General features: G+C 33.4%; 1 protein-coding gene across 1 annotated transcript in view; it reads right to left on the bottom strand.

Moving 5' to 3' along the window:
* LOC149204111 (serine carboxypeptidase-like 44) overlaps positions 1–7,772 on the bottom strand; it is a 102,415-nt gene extending 94,643 nt beyond the window's left edge. Inside the window, exon 1 of the mRNA XM_089394644.1 lies at positions 7,106–7,772. Within this exon, the coding sequence (XP_089250770.1) occupies positions 7,106–7,358 (253 nt within the window). The 5' untranslated portion in view covers positions 7,359–7,772. The remainder of the gene's footprint in view (positions 1–7,105) is intronic.
* Between the last annotated feature and the right edge of the window lie 14,281 nt (positions 7,773–22,053).

Raw genomic sequence — 22,053 nt, 5'->3', positions numbered from 1 at the left:
GAGCTGCATGTCCTTTTGCTTCTTCCAAGGTAGATCTAATCCATGTTGGTCTCTTCCTGATCTTAGGAACAACAATTGGTTCAACAGGTTCACAAGGCCCTTCTGGCTCTTTAGGATGTTCTAAAGAACTTGAACTTTCTTCCTTAGAAACCTCATGCTTTTCTTCTTCATTGTTGGAGTTTATGGAAACTTCTCTAGACTTCCAATATGCAACCTTCTCATCAAAGGTAATGTCCCAGCTAACCTCAACTCGTCATTGCTCAGGAATGTAGATTCTATAAGCCTTTGATGATTCACCATACCAACAAATATTCCCTTCTTTCCTAAAGGTTCTAGCTTCTTCCTCTTATCCTTAGGAATATGAATGTAAATTGGGTAGCCAAAGATTCTCAAATGCCCAACCTTTGGCTTATGTCCAATGAAGGCTTCTTCGGGAGTCATATCTTCCAGAATTCGATGAGAACTTCTATTCTGAATGTATATAGTTGTTAAGGATGCTTCCCCCCATAAGAACATATACAAATCTTGATTATGCATCATAGATTTCATAGATTCTTCAATGGACATGTTCTTTCTTTCTGCCACTCCATTCTGTTGAGGATCATAGGGGATAATCAACTCCCTCTTAATCCCAGCTTCCTTACAGAATGCAACAAGTTCTTTCGAGGTGTATTCTCCTCCATTTTCAAATCTTAATATCTTGATCTTCTTTCCTGTCAAGTTCTCTACTTTAGCCTTGAATTCTTGAAATTTGGTGAAGACTTCATCCTTGGTCTTCATGAGATATATCCACGTCTTACGAGAGAAGTCATCAATAAACGTTACATAGTATAATGAACCTCCAAGTGATCTCACTGACATAGGACCACATACATCAGAATGAATCAAATCCAATATTTCTTTGGATCTACTATCACTGCTTGGAAATGACTTCTTGATATTCTTTCCAAGTGCACAACCTTTACATACACCTTCATGTTCTATCTGCAATTCGGGAACACCTGAAACCAATTGATTCAAAGCAGGCAATGATATATAATGAAGGTGACCATATCTCCTATGCCATAGCTCACATGGATTAATTTCATCATGTACTAAAGCTTGAGTTGGTTGACCCAAGAGCCTATACAATCTCTCTTCACGAATTCCAATAACTCTAGCATCATCTATACTAGAGCCCTTGGGACATACAAGTACTTTGCCATCAACAAATACTATTCTATCTCCTTTATCTTCTAAATATGAAATAGAAACTAAATTCTTTCTCAAACCTGGCAAATTTAGCACATTGTTGAGATGACAATGTTACCAGATTCCAGCTCAATGGATGTTTTTCCAATTCCTTTGACTGCATAGCGATGGTTTTCTCAAAGCTCTAGACTTTGTGCCAGTCTTCTTTCCATCATGCTAGTGAGATTGCCACGATCTCTTGTCATGTGTCTTGAAGCACCACTATCTACCAACCACATACCATCATCATTTGCAATAGAACCTGTTAGAGAATAAAAGTAAAAGAAACCTTTGTCCCCTTTAGATTTCTTTGGGTGTTCATCAATGTTTGTTGCAGAAGCATCTTGTTTTCCTTTCGTCTTTCTATCATTCTCTCCTTCAGTGCATTGGCTCATATAATGACCAAATTTAAAACAACTATAGCATCGAATCTTAGACATATCTTTCTTTTCTTAAGGAGTAGGTCTTCCTTTTGGTTTTCTATTTTGGAAACCAAACTTCTTCTTTCCTCCATTCTTCCTTTTGAAACGTGTTGTAAATTCTTGAGAGTCTTCTTCCTTTCTATCTCTTGATATAGGCCTTGACTCTTCTTCGGCACAAGAGATCCATAATTCTTCAAAAGAGGGAACTTCCTTTTCGCTGCTTATACCAGCTGCAAATGCATCCCGTGATCTGGGTAGTCCATTAAGTGTTGTAGTCACAAGTTCCTTCTCAGAGATGACTTCATCAATTGCTTGAATTTGGTCTCTTAGTTGAGAGATTCTTACAAAATATGAGGCCACGGTGTCATCATTTGTCATCCTCACATCACGAAGCTCATTCTTCAAACTCATGACTTGACCAATGTTGTTGACTGTAAATAGATTAGTTAGGGCATCATACATTGCCTTTGAAGTTTCAAGCTTTGCAATATAGGGGATCAAGTGATCTCTAATGGAATCCACAATAAGACTCATGGCAATGATGTCATCCTCCTTGAACTTCTCTTTTTCTGCATTATCTGTTGGTTCTACAACCTTGCCCTTCACAATATCCAAAACTTTGTTCTTTGCAAGAATAAGATCAATCCTAGTTTTCCAAGCTTTGAAATTTGAAGCCCCTTCTAACTTGTTCTTTGATTTCATAGAAGAAGCCATGGATGTAGATCAACAAGGACTCAACAATAGTGATCTCAATGTAGGGTTTCTTCAAGAGTGATCTCAATGTTCCTTCCTCACCAAAACTCTGATACCATGTTGATTTTTCAAGTGCAATAGATACAAGCACAATATTTCTAAAAACTGATAATTACTTCTAATGATGTTGATCTTCTTTTAATTTTTTCAGTATATCATTAAGCAATTATACTTCAAAAATTCAACCATATAAAAGCAGTAGAACAATAGAGATCACAATGCACAAAGAGAGCACAAGATTTACCCTGGGAAAACCCACTAAGGGGAAAACCCAACAACCTTTTCAATAGAGAAATTATCTTTTCAACAAGAGACACACCTAGACCTCTAGTCAACAACTAGGTCAAAATGACCTTCAACAAATCTATGGTCAAACCTAGTCAACACCCTCCAAGTCAAGCCTCCAATCTGATCTAGCAACTTGTCCTTTTGTTCTGCCATAGGTTGAATTTTGGCCTCATAGAAACTGCCCAAAATCCCAGAATTTCGGCCCTACAATTGCCCAAAAAAGATGTGAACTAGAGAGAGAGAAGTCTTCCACATATGCAAGCTAGATAGAGAGAGATAGAGATGAATTTGTCCTTCTTTTCATCCTCTTTATCCTTCTTGTCCTTTGCTTGAATGCCCAAAAGATTCTTGCTTGAGGAGGTCAAATGTCTATATATAGTGATCTGCTAGGTCGAATGGGTGTCTCTTTTGCCAAGGCCGACTTGACTTGGAGGGAGGTCAACTTGACTATTTTAGGAGCCAAAATTTCAATTTTGAAAATTCAGATTTTCTTCTTTTAAAAAGTCCAAATGGACATGACTCAAAAAAAAAATTACTCTAGCATGAAGAACATGTTTTACAATAATCAATATAAAATTATAAATACATCAAGGGCCAAAATATACATTATGAAAACCGACCATAGTTGCAAAATCCAACAGAATGTGGCTTGAAAAAAGGGTCGAAGCAAGGCCGAGTACATATTCATGCAGGGGCACAGAGAGATATTCTCTCAAGTAAGCAAGAAATATGCATGAGTAATATTGCAAGTTTGTTGTGAGTGAGATACTCAGTTATACCGAGTCCGAGGAAAGAGCATGAAGCAACAAAGGAGATCTAGATCAACCAAATTGAGGATGGATCTAGGGCTTGATCCGTTGGATCAGATCCAGGCAACTGTTGTATATGTAATTTCCCCGAGGGCCATTGTCCCAGTAAGGGAGTCTGAGTAGGTTCTAATAAGAATTTAATGAAAAATTGTTGATTGGGCAGAACTTGTTTGTAATATGTTTGTTGTGCATGATCGAATCATTGGTTTTATAATTTCCATTGCGCATAATTTGTTTCTGGTTAGACACATCGGTGTGTTTAATTCTAAGTTGCACGAAACACAAAAATGTCTAGAAGTTTCTGAAATAAGTATGACTATAAACGTCATCCCCAGAAAATGGAAACATAACATCACACACACACACACACACATATATATATAGAGAGAGAGAGAGAGAGATAAAAGTTAATACCAAATTATCCTACAAGAAAATAAAGAATGAGACACATGAATGACATTTTAGAAGGAAAACCAAGTCTATATTAATTTCATTGATTACATGATGCAAAAATCCAAAATTAGCCTTCATAGATGAGGTTGACCGTTGTACATTGAAGGTTCCAAAATCAACCTTTATGCATCAGGCTAACTGAAATAAAACATGAACTAAAGACAAATATTGACTACATATGAGAAATCATAACAAATCTCATCCCCATCAACAAAAATATAACAAGATGCTCGTTCAGCCAAAGAGACAATTCTACCAGTACTTCCAGTTCCACTTGAATCACCACTAACATCAAGAGCAACAAGAGAGAGCTATAAGTGTAATTTTGTTTAATGAAATTAGCTTAGGAATGAAATCAACTTTACGAAAATTGCTTAATTAAGTGTTTTTGGGTGACAGAAGGGACCCACATCCTTCTTGGCTGCTTCAGTGTGCCCGAAACAGCATCTTAACTCTCCGAAACACCATACTTCTCAGCTGAAACACCGCCAGCCGTATCGTACAGTGTTTCAAAATCACAGCATTTTGGTGAAGTTTTGGCATTTCAGTACATTTTCGGTACTGGTACGCCGCTCGGTAAGGTGTTTTGTGCAACATAGGCTTCAGTGAATCAGTTCATTAGCTATGTAAAGTTAAAAGGAATTTGTTACCAGATTGATGTGTGTGTACACTGAAACTAGTGCCCACAAAAATTCTAACAAGTTAGTATCACTTGGTCAACTTTGATTACCCACCAAGTCCACCTTAATTAGTGGCAGATTTTTGTTCAAGAGACGTGGTCAGAAATGATCCTTGACAGAATCATCTTTTATCACTCTTCTCTTCCAATAAATATGTGTGCACATTGAACCTTAGTGGTTGATAAAGCAGAGAATTCTTTGTGGATATAAGCGAAGTTTTTTAAAGATATACGATACCCAAAATAAGTGTGTTATGCAATCTCTCCGATTGCTTGATTTCTATTATAGTTTGTTGTGATTTTTGCAGTCATGTCTACAAAGAAAGGAACATGCATGCTTAATGATGTATTCTTTATTGTTCAGTAGTGAAACATAAGATGCAATTTTCAAAAATAAATATTAATGTATTTTAAATTTATATCAATAAAAGAAGGAATATTGTTATGTATCCATAAATGTAAACAATTATGTGCAAAGTTAAAATTCTTTAGAAATAATTAGGCAATGACGAAAATATATATACATACTTCAAATAACCTTTCAAGTGAAGAAAATTGAAAAGGAGCAGGAACTGATAACTATAAAGAAATAGTTACTGTAATAATCATACACATTTGTGTGTAAATGACTATAATAATTTCCAATGTATACTAAATTTTCACTCATTCTTCTTGTGAAGCCAATCTCTGGCCAATGTATGTATTACTTAGATAAGTGATCCTTTATATTGGCAAGAGGGATCACACTACGTACCAAAAAAGCCTCACTCTATTGACCTTGACATGCAACTATGTCCCAAGGAGTTTGATACTGGAGAGATCTAAATGTCAAAACCAACTTATCATTATTAGGGCTTTGCATATTCAAAGTTTTATCATGCTCATTCCAGAATTTGATAAATTTCAACTATTCTTTACTGAATCCCTCGATATATCCTCATCACAAGTTCCCAAGTAAAAATAAAAATCTTCATAAGAGAAACATTAGGTTGCATGTGGGGGCGTCCTATAAGAAGGTTTTATGGTCATGTATAGCAGGAAGAATTTGATGAAAACGTTTGAAAAGCCCTCCCCCTGCCCCCCTTCTCTTGCAATCATCTTCTTGCAAGATGTATTTGAGAGATTACTAAACTCTGAACAAAGACACATAAACTTCAATTGCAACAATTTGTGGATTCCGATGAGGAGAAAATAAACGTAATAAAACAATGCAGTTAAGTGTTATAGCAACATTGCAAGGGCATCATTTACAACTAGTGTCAATAGTTAAATAGGAAGAAAAGGAAGTTAAACATCTGACTCGATATATATTACAAAAGAAGAAAATTATACATCTAGCAATGAAGTTGAAAGCCAACTCATGCTGGGAATAGAGTAACGAATGCAAAAACCTAGGAATTTTGAACTTGTAATTTTATGAACCAGAGAAGTAGAAAGCTAGACGGCTAAGAAACCTGGTTATTTCGCATAAAAGAATGACAATGTATAACTGATATCATCAAGAATGAAAAATAAGACTGAAAAAAAAAAGAACCAAATGTCCAAACATGACCTCATTGAGTAATTAAGATGTTTAAGACGTTTCAGAATGGTCTCCTCCATAAAGTTAGTTGGTCCAATGACCATAAGAAAAAGACCAGATAATAAAAGAAATGATACAATCAAAAAGTCAAGTGAAAAATAAGCGACTATGGCCCCCAGATAAACAGGAATACAAAAAATAAGAATGTTTGTTTCTCAAAATGATTGATTTTTAGTTTTGCTCTGTTTGTGCTTATTTGCAACCACATTTTCACCATAGTTTAGGAGGTCAGTACTAAGGTTATACAGCGTTTCACTTATCAAAGTTTATCCGTTTGATACAGCTAATACGAATCAGGTCAGCTTTTCATATTGATTGATTTTTGTTTTGCAAAGATTTGTGCTTATCAGCACCTACATTTCTACCATAGTTTAGGAGGTCCACACCGATGTCTTGCAGGGTTTTGAAATCGTGATTTATCTTTCTATAATGTCGTTTATAATGGTCTTTATGATCTGTGGCGCTCCCCAAATTACCGTTCCCAAAAGGATCCGACAACAATGCCCTGTGTCTATCGATAAAATCACAAAAACATTCAATGTTCTGTACTCAACATTAGTTTAGAGATAAGTAATTAAGGTATCAACATCTATTTTAACAATATGTATATAAGACTGCATTGGTGAAATCTTTAGCTGAGGATGTTACATAGATCCTTCTATTAAACAGTCATCAAGGACTCTATATTTCAGAGGAGGAATATCCTTGAAGCCCACAAAATCCTAACATGAGTTCTCAAACTTTCATATACAAAAAAATGATACCCAAGAAAAGAAAAACAAGCCCAACAATGATTACAATTCACCCTTATTTCTACTTGCCAACACCATGAAAAGGAGAGTGAGATTGAGAATTTAAAGAAATAAACAATGAGGTTGAAGTGGAGTACCTCCATTTAACCACAATGTGAGAGGCATTGAATGAGAATCATTCTCTGCTTCCACAAAATAGTAAAACAAAGCTCGGCCCGCCTTTTCATCGACATTGATGTAGCCTGCATATTGCTTAAAATCAACTTCTGGCTGTCCGGGAAGCCTCCCTACTAAATCTTCCTCTGTCGGACCTCCTCTTGCTTCCATGATCATCAGACCGAGCATAATGCAGAATACACTCCTCACGCCCCTCCTCGTCATCTTCTGCATCTGCAAGCCTTGTGATATTGCACACCCCCATGGGTGTCTTCCTCCATGAGATTTATTATGACGGGCAGCTCATTATCTTTGTATGCAGAGCCCGCGCCTGTTCTCCTTGTGGATCATCTCTCCAGTTCGTGACGAGGGACCTACCAGCACCCCCGCTGACAAACCAGCCCGCGCCTGTTCTCCCTGCGGAAGCTGGTCGCTCCAATTCGTGACGAGGGACCTACCTGCACCCCATAGCTAACGAACTCCTCTGCAGATGTATGATCCGATTTACATATTGGAGTGTCTGCCAGTAGAGTTTAACACAAATCTTGAGGATTTGTGAATCCACTAAATTATCCAGGACTTCAATGACCACCTTATTGTCATAAAACTCTGACAGGGACTTCAGTCATCACCTTGTTTGAATAAAACTCGGACAGGGACTTCAATGAAGACCCAATTTGACTAAAAGATTTTATTTTTTATTGATCCTTGCATTTGGAAAACGTTTAAACTTATTTTTGATTTTAAATCCCTAGTTGGCAAACCCGTACTATATCACACTAAATTCTGGTAATTCTATGAATTTAGTAATTTATAATAAGATTTAGAATAATGTGTTTGTGTGGGGTTTAGTCTCATTAAGTTATAGTTTTAAATTTTATGGGAAGGGGTTGAGGATGGGAACCATGTATCAAATTTTATAGTAAGAGTTTGAGGATACTCTTAAGGGAATTAAACTATCTTAAAAGGTATCCAAACTCGATCGAGCTTGGCACAGAATTAAACTATCTTGAAAGGTATCCAAACTCGATCGAGCTTGGCACAATTCTAGCATTCCACTCGTGTTTAAATCCTTCTTCCATCCAACATTGGGGTTGGCCTCAACCTAGGCAAAAAAAAAAAATGTAATTATATAATAAATTGTATTTAGATGGTTAAAATTTAATGATATGGAAAGTTAGAGTTTTTATAATTTGAAATTTTGAACAAATTTTTCATGACTCAAGTGAATTCATAATTAGGTAAATTTTTCAAGAAAATTTTTTAACAATTGATTTATGATTGAACAAATTTATGAGGGACATTATTTCACTAAATGATGGATGTTATTGATGTTTGAAATTTATGTGATATTTTATTAGATTTGTTTGCAAAGCAAATGTCTTTTTGTTACAATAATGGATTTGTTAGTTTCTTAACTTTTATCAAGATCTAATATTGATAAATACTAACAGATTTTAGAGACTTATTAGTGTGGTTGGGGAAGAAATAAGTCTCAAATTTTAATTAAAAAAAAGAAGATATTATTGTCAAAGAAATAGAGGACAAACCACAACTAGAAATTATTCTTCATTATTATTCCATATTGATTCGGAGGAATCACCAATATTAGTTCATAAACCCCCCGGATGCGAGTGATACGACAAGTGGGAGTGAGGAGCCACATGCTAGCCATGTGCTGCCTCAAGCTTAAGGCTGGCATTCAATACGAGGATCGCCACCAAGGAATAAAGGTATGGGCGAACAGAGGAAACAATTCAATGCTCTGTCCGGGTTATTCGAGCGACTGCAGCGAGCAGTTATGGCGAGCAAAGCTCAAGGTGGTGATGAAGAGGTTAAAAAAGGTGGTGGGACGGCTCGCCATGCGCAGGTTCATGCTCAGTATTTGGTATTCAGCGTTCAGGTTATTGCCTGGTCCTTGGTTCTCCGGGCAATAGCTCTTGCCATCCCCCTGTCTGTTGGGTGCCGTCTCAAGTCTGAAAGGCTGGTTGGGTGCCGTCTTAAGTTTGTTGGGTGCCGTTTCAAGTGTGATAAGCCATCCTATTCCGCACTGTTCCTTACCCCCGGTGCTCTGGCAAAGATTGTTAGGCCTCGGCAGCGCTTGCTTAGCCGTCGAGGTTCTGCCCGGGGAGGGTCCTCTCATCCTCCATTCGAAGAATCCCAATACCGTTGCTGTCGTTGCCATTGCCATCGAATTGTTGAGGCCAACCCCCTCCAAACAAGCCAATTCATGGACTCCAGTAGCCCAGAATCTGACCCAGCACCTATGCCTGCCTTCGGTTCTGCCATTTTTACCTTCAGTAGCTCTCAGAACAAACCCCGTATCAATGCCCACGTTTCGGTTCTCTTCCTTGAGGAATCTCAGGATGATGGCGATGGTCATCGCAGCAAGGGGAAGCACCCGGGCGAGAGTTCAGAGAATGTTAAGGGAATGCCAGCGGATGCTCCAGAGCATGCTTCCAACCTTCCTCAGCCTCAGGAGGTGTCGACATCCAAGGGGGACAATGTCAACATGGATCCCTACCCTTCTGCAGAGGAAATGGAGAAGTATGGCTGGTGCAAGGTGGTCGAGGAGGAGCCGGACGAATAGCTATCCATTTGTTCAGCCTCACATCCTCCAGCGCTGCTCAGGTCTTGTTTTGGCTTTCTGTTTATGTCATGTTGGCTCAAAGTCTGTTCTTGCTATGTCTGCACCGCCCGAAAGGGATATCGATGATGGTCTTTTGTCGCCCTTGCGTGGGATGAACACTTTTGGTCCAGAGCCCCTGCGCGGGATGTCTAGTTTGATTTGGCTGCATTTTTGTGGTTTAGAGCCCCTTCATGGGTTGTTTTGCTTAGATGTGGAGCCCCTGCGAGGGCGGTCCTTTTTTATTTCTCCCATGCCAAAGTGCCACAGTTTGGCCTCTGGTAAATCGACTCTGTGAATGTAAATGTCTTTCTTGTTCCTGTAAATAATAGAATAGTTTTTTAACGAGAAAAAAAAAATATTAGTTCATAAACCCAATATATTATGATCTCTATATTAATTGAAGCATATATATAAAAAGTAAGTTCTTGCTAACATAATGGTTGATTAGTTACAAAGTGATCATGTTAGCCTTCCTCCCCCCCCTCGATGTGTCTTTGTTAGAGGCCTAGCAAAAGAATCCTTTTAGAACTATAGAATGATTCAAGAGTTTCGGGACTAACAAGACCACCTTGCACGTTTGTATGAAAGAAATTTGCACAACTAAAAAAAATCTTAAGCAAAAATAAAAACAAATATAACTGCACAAGAAAAACAAAGTTTTAAAAAAAAAAATGATCTTATTTAAAAAAATAAAATAAAAAAATAAAACAATAAAACTTTAAACATACTAAAATTTAGTTAATTTAATGGTCAAACAGAAATATATGTATTCATGAATAAAAACGAAACTTATTAAAAACCCAAAAAAAAAAGAATAACTCTTACCCCATCTTCAATAATAAAAATGAAAAAATAAATTTTTATTTATATATTATTAATTTTTATTTAATTATTTTAAATATTCACATTTAATAAGTAAATTTCAGTTTTTTCTAATTTATTATAAAATATTTAATAACATATCAAATATTTGAATTTTTTTCATTTTTATGAATAAATTATTAATTAAAATTTCATGTAAATTGATTGTACACGATATTAACCATTTCCATCCAACACCATTTAATCTCAATTTCATTTATGGAAAATAAAAACTTAACCACATTGAAAAAATACACTATAATAAAATATATTAAATAACAAAAAAGTGTTACGTAATATGATTTTTTTTGAAAAAAGAGAGCAAAATCGTTTTCGAAATTTTTGTGGAATTCTTGTTTCCAATAATTGACTTTATGATGAAGCGGAGTAAGAATAATATCATACGATGAATTGGATTATTCCTTGTGAACATTGATATTCACAATGGATAGGATGTGGACGTTACAAGTTTGGTCCTTTTTTTCTAAATGTAATAATAGTGGGGGTATAATTGAGGTTAGGTTAGTACATGAAATGAAATAATATTTCAAGGTTTATGACATTAAAATAGTTTATGAGATTATTAGTTTTTTGTTTTTTATTTTTTATAATTCATTTTTTTTCGATTAAATTGATGGTGAGTTGATTTAACTTTCCAATAATCTGCTTGTTAAAAAGACAATGTCAATAAATTGATGCTAACATGTTCTCATAACTTTCTAGGATGTTTTTGAATGCATTACATTCCAAAATGAAATGTTTTTATGATTCCACTGCCCTAGACGTTCAAAATGTATACGCCCGTTCTTTCCAAGCTTCTTTAGGCCTTTTCCACCGTCATGTTTCACACCAAAGTTGATGCGAGTTGGTCCTTAACTGATCAATAAACTCTTTTTGTTCTAGATCACACGTAGGGTTGAATTCCTCAATGTAGTACTTCTTCTTTCTAACCAACTCTTTTCCCCATACTCTTTTATGAAACTTCTCCATAACAAAATTCTTTAGCTCCTTGTTATTTGTGGGACAGTCATTGAGGTAGATATTCCATTTTTGCATCCATGTGTAGTTTTATTTCATCCATGTTTTCTTTCTTTCGCTCATGCCTTCATTGTAGATAACATTAGGTCATCTACCTACTCTCATTTGCTCAATTTTTTTTAGATATCTTATGAGCCGCACCATAGCAATTGCTTCGATGGGAGTTGCTCTTGTTTCACTCAACATTATCTCATAAGGTACTGAAATTTTTATTTTGAACTTGCTCATGATCAAGCGTTTTTGGATTTTCTCAACATGAATCACATAATTTACATTATATGTTGGATTTTTAAATAATATTTTAATACTTAATGTTAATTATTGGCAACAATAATTGGAATATTGATTTTTGTGTAGGTATTATTTGTATTGGAATTAGTTTTTAGTTTGACGTAATATTTATAATTTTAAAATAAATGATTAGATAAGAATTTGTTTTTTTAATTTAAGGAATATTATAAGATATAAAAGTATTTAATAAAAGTGGATTTTTCCTCAATTGAATTGGTTTAATTTTTCAAGAGTAATGATCAAGAGTTAATATTTACATGTATTGAACAAATAATAATTATCTATCATAATTGTTCAACTACCCACTTCATATTATAGCATAGGGACCAAGCCATGAGCTTGACACTTCATTTGGTGGAATTGAATGTAGGTGAAGAGGAAAATAATCATTCCTCCAACCACCCAAGAGAAACCTAATTGACACTCTCACTTGAGACAAACCTAATTGATGCTCCTAAATTGCATTTTTTATATCAATATGTGATTTTAAGAGGCAAACCATGAGTATTGATCAACCACCCACAAACAAAAGTAATGTTTTGTAATTAAATTAACTCACAAACAATACATTAAGCCTTAACTACTTCGTAGTGAGTGTTTATGGGATCAATCTATGGTTTGATGCAATTATGTGACATGCAACAATGCAAAGAAAGAGGAAAAACAACAAGAGAACAAAGAGCAACAATATTCATTCCAAAATGTAGAAATATATAAATGCACATAAAGATCATGTAGAATAGGAAGATGTGAAATGTAGATAAAGAAAAAACAACTAAGACAATGGATTCCACATTTCATACAAAATAAGACAATCCACAAATACAAAAACACAAAATGTAACAAAACTCCCTACATAAAAAAATATGGAAATACAAAATTGCCTTAAAAAAAACTAGAAATCTGAGTCCCATATCTCATATCAAATATGATAATGAAAAAAAAAAAACACAACCATAGAATGAAAAAGAAATAACACTCTTTATATTTCAGATTTCAGATTTTATTCAATAATAATAATCATAATATTTCAAACATAAATATTTATATTAAAAATAAAATAAAAAAATATTATCTTCATAAAACTATAACCAAATTACATATGCTAAACAAATGTACTAATATTTTAATTAAATTTATTAATATTAAAAATCAACGTAAACAAAATCTTTAAAAACTTAACAAATGAGTAGGTAAGGATGTAATGTATTATAATAAAACAAGTGTTGCATGGTAGTGTAGTCTTTGCCACACAAATTTGCAAAAAGATATTACTTAATTACTAGTCTTAAGCAAGTGATTAAAAAAGCATTTAATTTAATTTATGTATAAAGTGACATGAGTTGAATCTTTATGACCTTATCTTAATGATTTTGTGTAGTTGACTTACACACAGTGCAAAAAGATATTACTTAATTATTATTCTGAACCAAGTAATTACAAAAACATTTAATTCAATTTATGTATGAAGTTACATGAATTGAATCTTTATGACATTATCTTAATGATTTTTGTGTAGTTGATTTACACACAACTAAATGAATCTAAACCATGAGTGATGTAAGAACTGCTCATAAAATTATTATGATAGCCTAATGAAACATGCAATCCAAATCTTTGCACCCAGATCCATGGATGAAGGGTATTATGCAAAAATGATTACTGTCGTGTCATAAAGGTTTATTTGTTGCATATTTGTTTCTTACATTTCCACTTATATTGCTCGCAAATTTAAGACCAAAAAATCAATAATGTTTCGTGTGACTTAAAACATACAGTGTCAACTATACTACTATGTTGCATTTGCTTCTATGTAGTTTTTATTACATTACATGTAGATAATGTTGACTTAATTCTATCAAATGATAAAAGAGTTTGTATTCTTTTTATTAATTAAACCAAAGATTTATTAAAAATAGAAACATGTTTTACAAATAATGATTTTCCTTCTTTATATATTAGTAGCTACATTTTGTATATTCTTGAAAGTATACAGGATTAATAAAATCAAGATGGCGAGGAAGGTGGGTGATTTTGGATAAGGATTACACTCTTGGAGATCACTAAACTTAGCCAAGCATCTCAGAAATGTTCAGCAACAATCTATAAATAATTGTCGATAAAACATTTGTAGAGTCTATATGTTGCAATAAGAAATCAAAAGTTCATTTTATGGACCAATTATATTTAAAAAATAATGATTTTGTCATCGGGATAAAAAAACAACCATATCTCATTTTAAAATTAGACCTTAGACATAGTAAAAGGGTGAATGTTGTCCAAAACCATAACTTATTTTATATGACCGCCGTTCAGATGACATTTTTTAATTAATGAATTTAATTAAAAGGGTAAAAAAATGCATAACTACTTTAGAAATAAATTTTAAATATACTACTTAAAAATATTCTATAAAACATTATTGGTAATTAACTTAAAAGTTTGAAAACACTATTCCAAAATATACATCTGTCTCTCCATAAATATCAGATTTGTTAATGACCATTGTAATGACCTGGTTGAGATGAACGCAGTTCTTGGTTTATTTATTAAATGTCAATAAATGAGGAAAGGATTTTCAGTAAAACTATGTTTGACCGACGACTTTATAGGTATCCAATTGGTCTCAATTTTAAGCTCTACTGGTGCAGGCAACTTATGCTCACTAGCAACAACACTGTAGAGATTCGAATGGAGATCATTTGTGTCCAGCTTCAATGTTCACACTAACTTATTCAACAAACAAAGACCTGAGTTATGCAAACGATAAGTTGCTAGCCAATCGAAACATGTATTTACTAAGGTCTGCACAACATTTTTCCTTCATTAAAATGATGTGAAACACTTTACTTTCTGCTATTAAATGTGTTTGAGCAAAGAGAACTTCGAGATTTTCGTTTTCCAGCACTGAAAATGAAGATGAAAGCACACCCAATTCCTTCCATGTCATTATTTGGATCAACAGTAGGTCGGTGCATGTGAGTATATTCACATCAACATTCGGTAAACTATTCATTCTTCCATAAGAGTCGGTAACAGTGACCAAATTTTTTAGTGGGTGGAGATTATTTGATTGCATCAAGCATGAATTGATACCATTTCTTTGGGTGCGATTATGTTTATGTATAACTTGATTGAGCCATAGATAATATTATAGTGTTTTATACCTTCAATGAAAAAAAAAACTTAAAACGAGAATCAAAACAACAATGGAAACCAAAATATCGTAATACTCCATATCCATACTTGAGGTACCATGCCTCGTAATCTTGAAAACAAGAACAATAACTTCAATTGCTTTCTTTGTTTAAGATAGCGCTTAATAATCCTTGGTCGTAGAGATGGTTTCCCATTTCTTCTGTCATTCCTTACTTCTTTCATGTTTCAGAGCTTTTAATCTACACCTAAATTCCAAAAACCTGCTAGCTAAAGCAGTATTGTTTTGTGAGTAGTTACTCAGTTCTAATTTCTATCTACTATAAAATATTTGAAAATTGATAAGCCAAGGATACCTTGATGTTGTGATTCTAGCATTTCTATTTATTCACAGAGAAATGAAAATGACAGTTGAGGGTTTCACAAAACTAGGCGAAAGTAATGACTAGGAGTAATGATAGTGATGGAAGTTGCACAAACTTAGGTAGTGGCATATAATTTGGCTAAAAGTGATTAATTCATTATGCTCCAATGCACGTGAAGGTGGAAATAAGACTTTCAAAATATGAACCAATGGGATGATTACAAATTGGTTTTTTAATTTTATATACATATATATGGAAGTTAAACATTAGAAAATATATTGGTCAAAGCTCAACTAATGGGTAGTCAAAAGTAAATCGATTGTTAGAGCCTTCCCTTGCCAGGGACTAATTATAAGTGATCAGGTATTTATCTCATGTCATATATAATATGTGACCAAATACCTATATCATGTATACATATTAGAAAGGCATATCATAAATTCAAATGAAAAATAAACAAAAATGTTTTTAAAAAGTCAAATTATTTGTTTGCGGGGTCTTAGATAGACAATGATTGGGTGTGTTCTTAAGACACTCTTAGATATTTTCCTCATAATATAATAGAAGCTTTTAGATTAACAAAAAAAATAGCAAATAATTTATATGGAAAAAACATTTTAATCATTTTAAAAATGTATATTAAAATGTTTAATATTATATTTTATAATATATGGTATCATTGGAAAAACAATTTTTAATTTAAAACTGCAAAACATATAAATATATGTATATATTTATTTAAAAATGAAATTTACTTTATTCCACACATATATAGTTGAGAAATTATTTTTTATTTAAAAATGAAATTTATTTAATACTTTTTGTATAATTGGCAAACAAATTTTCATTTAAAAGCTGAGATTTATTTAGTACCCTTTCTCTAAAAACAGACATTGCATGTCAAATTTCAAATTTGATATGTTCATGCTAAATCGAAATTAGCAAATTAATTAATTAATTAAACTCATTATAGCACTGCACAACAAGGTGTGTTACTACACCGTTAACACAACACCATGAGTGGGCACTTTATTTATTTGAATAATTTATTCTAGGCGACTGGTTCGAATATGATCTCTTTGACGTGCTCTTTAATTTCCATATCATGTGAAAGTGTGAAATTGTATCCCTGCTTGTAAAATAGTTCAAACAATCGTAGATTGTCAAAAACTAGTCTCCTGCATTTGTCTAGCATGTCTTTTGCACCCTTGAAATCTGCGAGGGCATTTTCCATGAGACTATAAACATGTTTGAGAGCTTCTTCCTCTGACAATTTGGGATGGTCCTTCATGTAACACTGTATGGCAGAAGCCACCTCGCTTTGACCTCTCTCTGCCTGCATTAATAATAGTTAGAAATAGTTCAAGAAAATTAGAACCATATAAGGACATGGATTATATATTGGACAATAAGAGATTAAGTACTATGCCTAGTATGTCTTGGTATCATTCACCATGTGTCTTATCAAGGTCACCAAATATGTAAATTTAGATCGGTAATCAATTTGGGAGAGTATATGATTTGCTTACTATTGAAAGTATCAAACGGATTGCAGAACCAAAACAATCTTAATCCATATATGAAGGAATAGAAAATCTGAAAACTTCTTGGGATACAGAGAAAGACAAATTAAAACAACACAATAAATGTTATAAAACACTATGTAAATATATTTCACAATGAATGAAAGAACACAAGATGTTTATAGGACTTTTTTAGAAGAAAACTCAAAAACCCATAATGGCATACTCTTAGCAATATTACTATCAATGAAAAATCCAATGTTCTATAGTGATAATAATATTAACTGCAATTTAGCAGTAAGAAACAGAAGGACAAAACTAAAAGAAAAAATTGCATCCAAACATTTTAGATTCTAAAATTGTAAGGTGATGGTTGTTGGACATCACTGCCTCAACTAGCCATGTAGTATACATGTTGAATTTATTTGTTAGGGGGAAGTTTCTTTTGTTTGTCATGTTGTTGTAAATATATGAACAAAATATTATTATATTTTATATTCTTAAAAATATTATATAAAATAAACAAACTACTTTATGCTCAAACTTGAAAAGCTTTCATCCTTTAATTGTCTATTATGACTTGCATAATTTTTGGTGGGTAGTAACCACTACTAAGTTTGCACATTTACACATTTACCCTTACATGTTAAAGCATTAAAGAAAACATAAATAATGGTAGGTATATTTATTTTCATCTTGTTTCTTTTCATTTTTTATGCAAATACTTGTTCAAATTATGGTGGGCAATAATTGATGGTAAATAGGTTATTTACTTGAGGTTATTTTCCTATGGAGTTTAACAATGAAAAATCATTGCACAAATATTTTAAAATCATGGCATATAAATATTGCAAAAAAAATTGAGGTTGTTATCCACATGGCACAAAGGCTACAATAAGACCTTCAAAGTTATAGTCCATACAAATGTTTGAAAAAATAAATAAATCAATCAATAATATTGAAAAATAAATATTTGTTTTTCAAAGTTAAACATTATAACTTGCATTGGTCAATGCTAAACTAATAGTGGTCAAATTGTTAGAGTCATGCATTGGCAGGGACTAATAAAAAACAAAAATTAATATACCTAGTTGGTATGAAGGAGATGTGTAAAAATATTTCACTCTCATTCTTAACCATAAATAAAACAAATCCATGCCCATGGGAAAGAACATAATTTTATATTAATTTTAGAAAGATCAAATAAGTAAAAAAATCTTGTATTTTCACTTCTGGTTGTGAACAAGATGTATAGTTTTTATACTTATTAAAAATATTCTAACATGACACTTGAATAGACTATTTGAATATCTATACTAGCTAGTTTATTTCAAGATTAATTTCATATAGGGAGAGAAAAATAAAATAATATATATATATATATATATGTGTGTGTGTGTGTGTGTGTGTGTGAGAGAGAGAAAAATAAAATAATATATATATATATGTGTGTGTGTGTGTGTGTATGTGTGTGTTAACCATAATAAAATCTTTTAATGTACAATTAAAAGAATTAATTGAAAATAAAAGAATTCAATTATTTCTTAACAAAATTAAAAAGAGTGAGATGTGTAATTCATTTAATTCTCAATATAAAATTAATATGTAAAATTTAAAACATATAACTAATGATTAAAAAATATAATGTCGATCATAGATAAAATATCTCAATGTCATTATGTGTGTGTGGATATGGTTAAATAGAAAAAACTATGTATTTATTATACTTGCATAAGGGTTATATTGTTTTTTATTTTGGTCAAAAAGCTTTGACTTTCAATTAGTTTTGAATTTTTTTAAAAGATTATATGAAGTTTATTAAAATTTTGAAAAAAAATAAATATTAAACAAAATAGTTTGAAAACTTTAAAATAATTTTAATTTGTTAAAATGTAAATTGTTTTTTTTCTAATTGGTTGATGACTAATTTTATGTAGTTTTAAATTGAATTGCGAGATATGAAAATTATATTAAAACATAAAAAATCTAAAAAAAAATTATATTTATCAAATGTGGTAATAGTGATTGTTATTTCAATCTTGCACAACACAATGTCATGTGGATAACTCATAACCATAATTTAAGCAAATAGTTGCATAAAAAATGAATAGGAACAAGATATAAACAAGTGTAATATGAAGTTTATTAAACATTTATTATGTTAAATTTTTAGATTAGTTTTTAATTTATATTAGTTTAAAATTATATATATATATGTGTGTGTGTGTGTGTGTGTGTGTGTGTGTGTGTGTGTATTAATTATTTAAAAGTATTAATTGCATCAAAGGCAGGTACTAAGCAAAAACATTGCATATTACGCTTGGTATATAAAGCAATTGAAAAAGTCAATATTTTGATGACAAAAGCTTATGGAACATTGTATTATTTCATTGTGGTGTATGACATTTCGGCTAAACACTTCACCCATCTTCAGCCACAAAAATCTTAGATGAATTCATGACGACTAGGTTACCCCAACTGCCAATAACCTAGGATAATTCAACAAACAACTCTGTAAAGCTTTCCAACAATATTTCATGCTACATTTAAAATTTGCAGTAAAAAAGAGAATACGGATTTACTTTGCCTAATGTCGTGAGAGATCTTTCTCTCACCTTTTGATCTGAATGTTGGGAAAACTTGTTAATGATATGCAAGCTCCCTCATTAATATTAAAAAAATGTGCTTAAGATAGTCTCAAATTAACCAAAATGTGAGGAATTATGTGTAAGTGTTGAATGTCTTTTATGAGAAATTTATGAGGTTAATTATCTTTTTAAAACACATATACAACAAGTAAATTACAGAGAAGTAAAATACAACTCATAACACAAAGTTGATAAATAAGTTCACCCTTCCTAGGCTACATCTCCTTAGACCTCCTTCAATGGCTAGGCCCTCTTTGGATTAATAGTCAATTCTTTGATTACATGCACCTGCAGTGCTCCAATAGTTTTGAAACATGTTGCATTGGATTCAAAAGACCCAAAAACCCCAAACATGACTACCCAAGCTCTGCAATTGGACTTCAACTGATCTAGGCTTGACCTCCTCTCCTGGTGGCCCTTGGCTTCCTTGAAATTCAACGTAGAAAAATCATGTACATAAGGGCCTTTATGCCTATATAACCTATTCCATTGTGTTCAGAGCATCCAAATCATCTAGGAATGACTAATTCTGAGCCAAAATTAGTCGAAAACTGCAAAAATTATGCTCTCTTCAATTTTCCCTAGGAAAACTCCACCAATTCTGGAGAAACTCTAGTTAGCCCCACCAAAATTTGGAATAGTGTTGGATTTGTCAGACCTGCCAAAACCACCGCCAATTGCTGCGAGCACCCTCCTATTCAGCATTGGGTTGTATGGCGCTCATGGAACCGGAGTTGGTCCCCTTGGGCTGGCCCCTTACCTACAAACCTTCAGTGCTTAAACTTTTAATATAACTACAAGCCTTTAGTAGTTAAGACATAAGGGTGGCATAGCGGTGGAGCGTGGGGCTTTTGCAAGTGAGGTCGTGGGTTTGGTTCCTTGGCCTGGCAAAACATTTTACATGACCTTTGAGAGGGCACGTGGCTGTCTCCGGACTTGTCACGTGTCAGCCTCTCATTGGTCCACCTCAATGCCCTTGACCAAATAACATGTCAACACTTGTCACCATTTGATTTAGCCATATGTCAAAATATTCCTTGGAATATTCTTTTTTCTGACTGACCTGTATGAATGCCTAGTTAGCATCCCAGTCAGCCTTATACCCAAAAATTCCATGTCTAAAAAAGAGGACAAAATGCTCTATCTTTATCATACGAGCTCTGTTTTGAGTGAAACGAGTTGCGTTGGGATTGTATCACCAAGACGAGTGCGGTTGTTCAAATTTTGAGTGATTCCAAGCACTTTGATTTTTGAGCAGAGTTTGCCCCTAATCTATATTTCGATTACTCCTTCCCACTGACAAGCTTTTAGACCCACAAAAGCTAGTTATCTGATGAGACCTGAATACTCTTATCCTTTCCAAGTTCTATGAATTGATTCTACTTGGAAAAATCTCCATGACAACCACTTGGGTTCACTGACATGCCTTGCCTTGCAAATGGCTTGACACTTCAACCAATGTTCTCCTTTCATTATTGACCCAATCCAAAACTTGTTAGCTACTTACTTACTAAACACCCTATTGTACCAAAGCTGACTGATGGCCTTCCCACTGAGAATCATGTTCCTCCTTTGCAACACATGCATTCGATGCAAGCTTCTCCTTGGAAACCACTTTTCCAAGTTAAGCCCATCTGAGAGAACTACAACAATGAGTTCCAATATCAATAATAACAAGAAAATAACTGACCATTCTTTTACCTCCACAGTTCCAAATTCCACATCTGGAAGAATGCATTCTCCATCTCTTTTGCTTCTTGGCATCAACACACCAAATGGTCTACAATGGATGCAAAAGAAATTTTGCATTTTTGTCCACTTTCGCTTCTTGATTCCATCATCCTCCAGTATTAACATGTTTCTCATGTCATGATTTGAGAATGAGGGCTAATCGTGAGCCTCTTGCTCAAGTGTGGACCTTCCAAAATCCTGTGACATCTTGTCACAAGAAACGCCATTAACCTTGAAAAACACTCATGCAAGAATATAACTTGACGATCTCTTCCTTTTGCTTCTTCAAAGAAACAAATGTCACATCATGTGAACATTTCCATGTACTCTTACATCTTGGTGTATAAACCATCAACTAAACACAAGTCGACAAAACATGCTTCTTCAAAGAAACTGACTTTCAAATCAAGCAAAAGCATGTACAACAACTTGACGATTTACAACAATAATTCCACATTCTCATGAAACAATTTGTCACATCTCCCTTTCATCTTTGGAGACAAAATCAACTCTTCCAAGTCGATATAACATACATGTAACAATCAATTGACCACACAAGCCGACACTCATGCATGTGAAAATGATCAACATTCTCAAGTTGAAAACATACATGTTAACAAAGCAATCAACCAACACAAGTTAATCACTCATGCATGTTCAAGCACAATGAAACTATTAAAAATTCCA

Source organism: Pinus tabuliformis, chromosome 1_2 (genome assembly GCF_031772625.1).
Source record: "Pinus tabuliformis cultivar Carrire ecotype Pingquan chromosome 1_2, CPIR1, whole genome shotgun sequence".
NCBI lineage: Eukaryota > Viridiplantae > Streptophyta > Pinopsida > Pinales > Pinaceae > Pinus > Pinus tabuliformis.
Note: the sequence above shows the minus strand (reverse complement) of the source record. Positions and strands in the feature narration are given on the sequence as shown.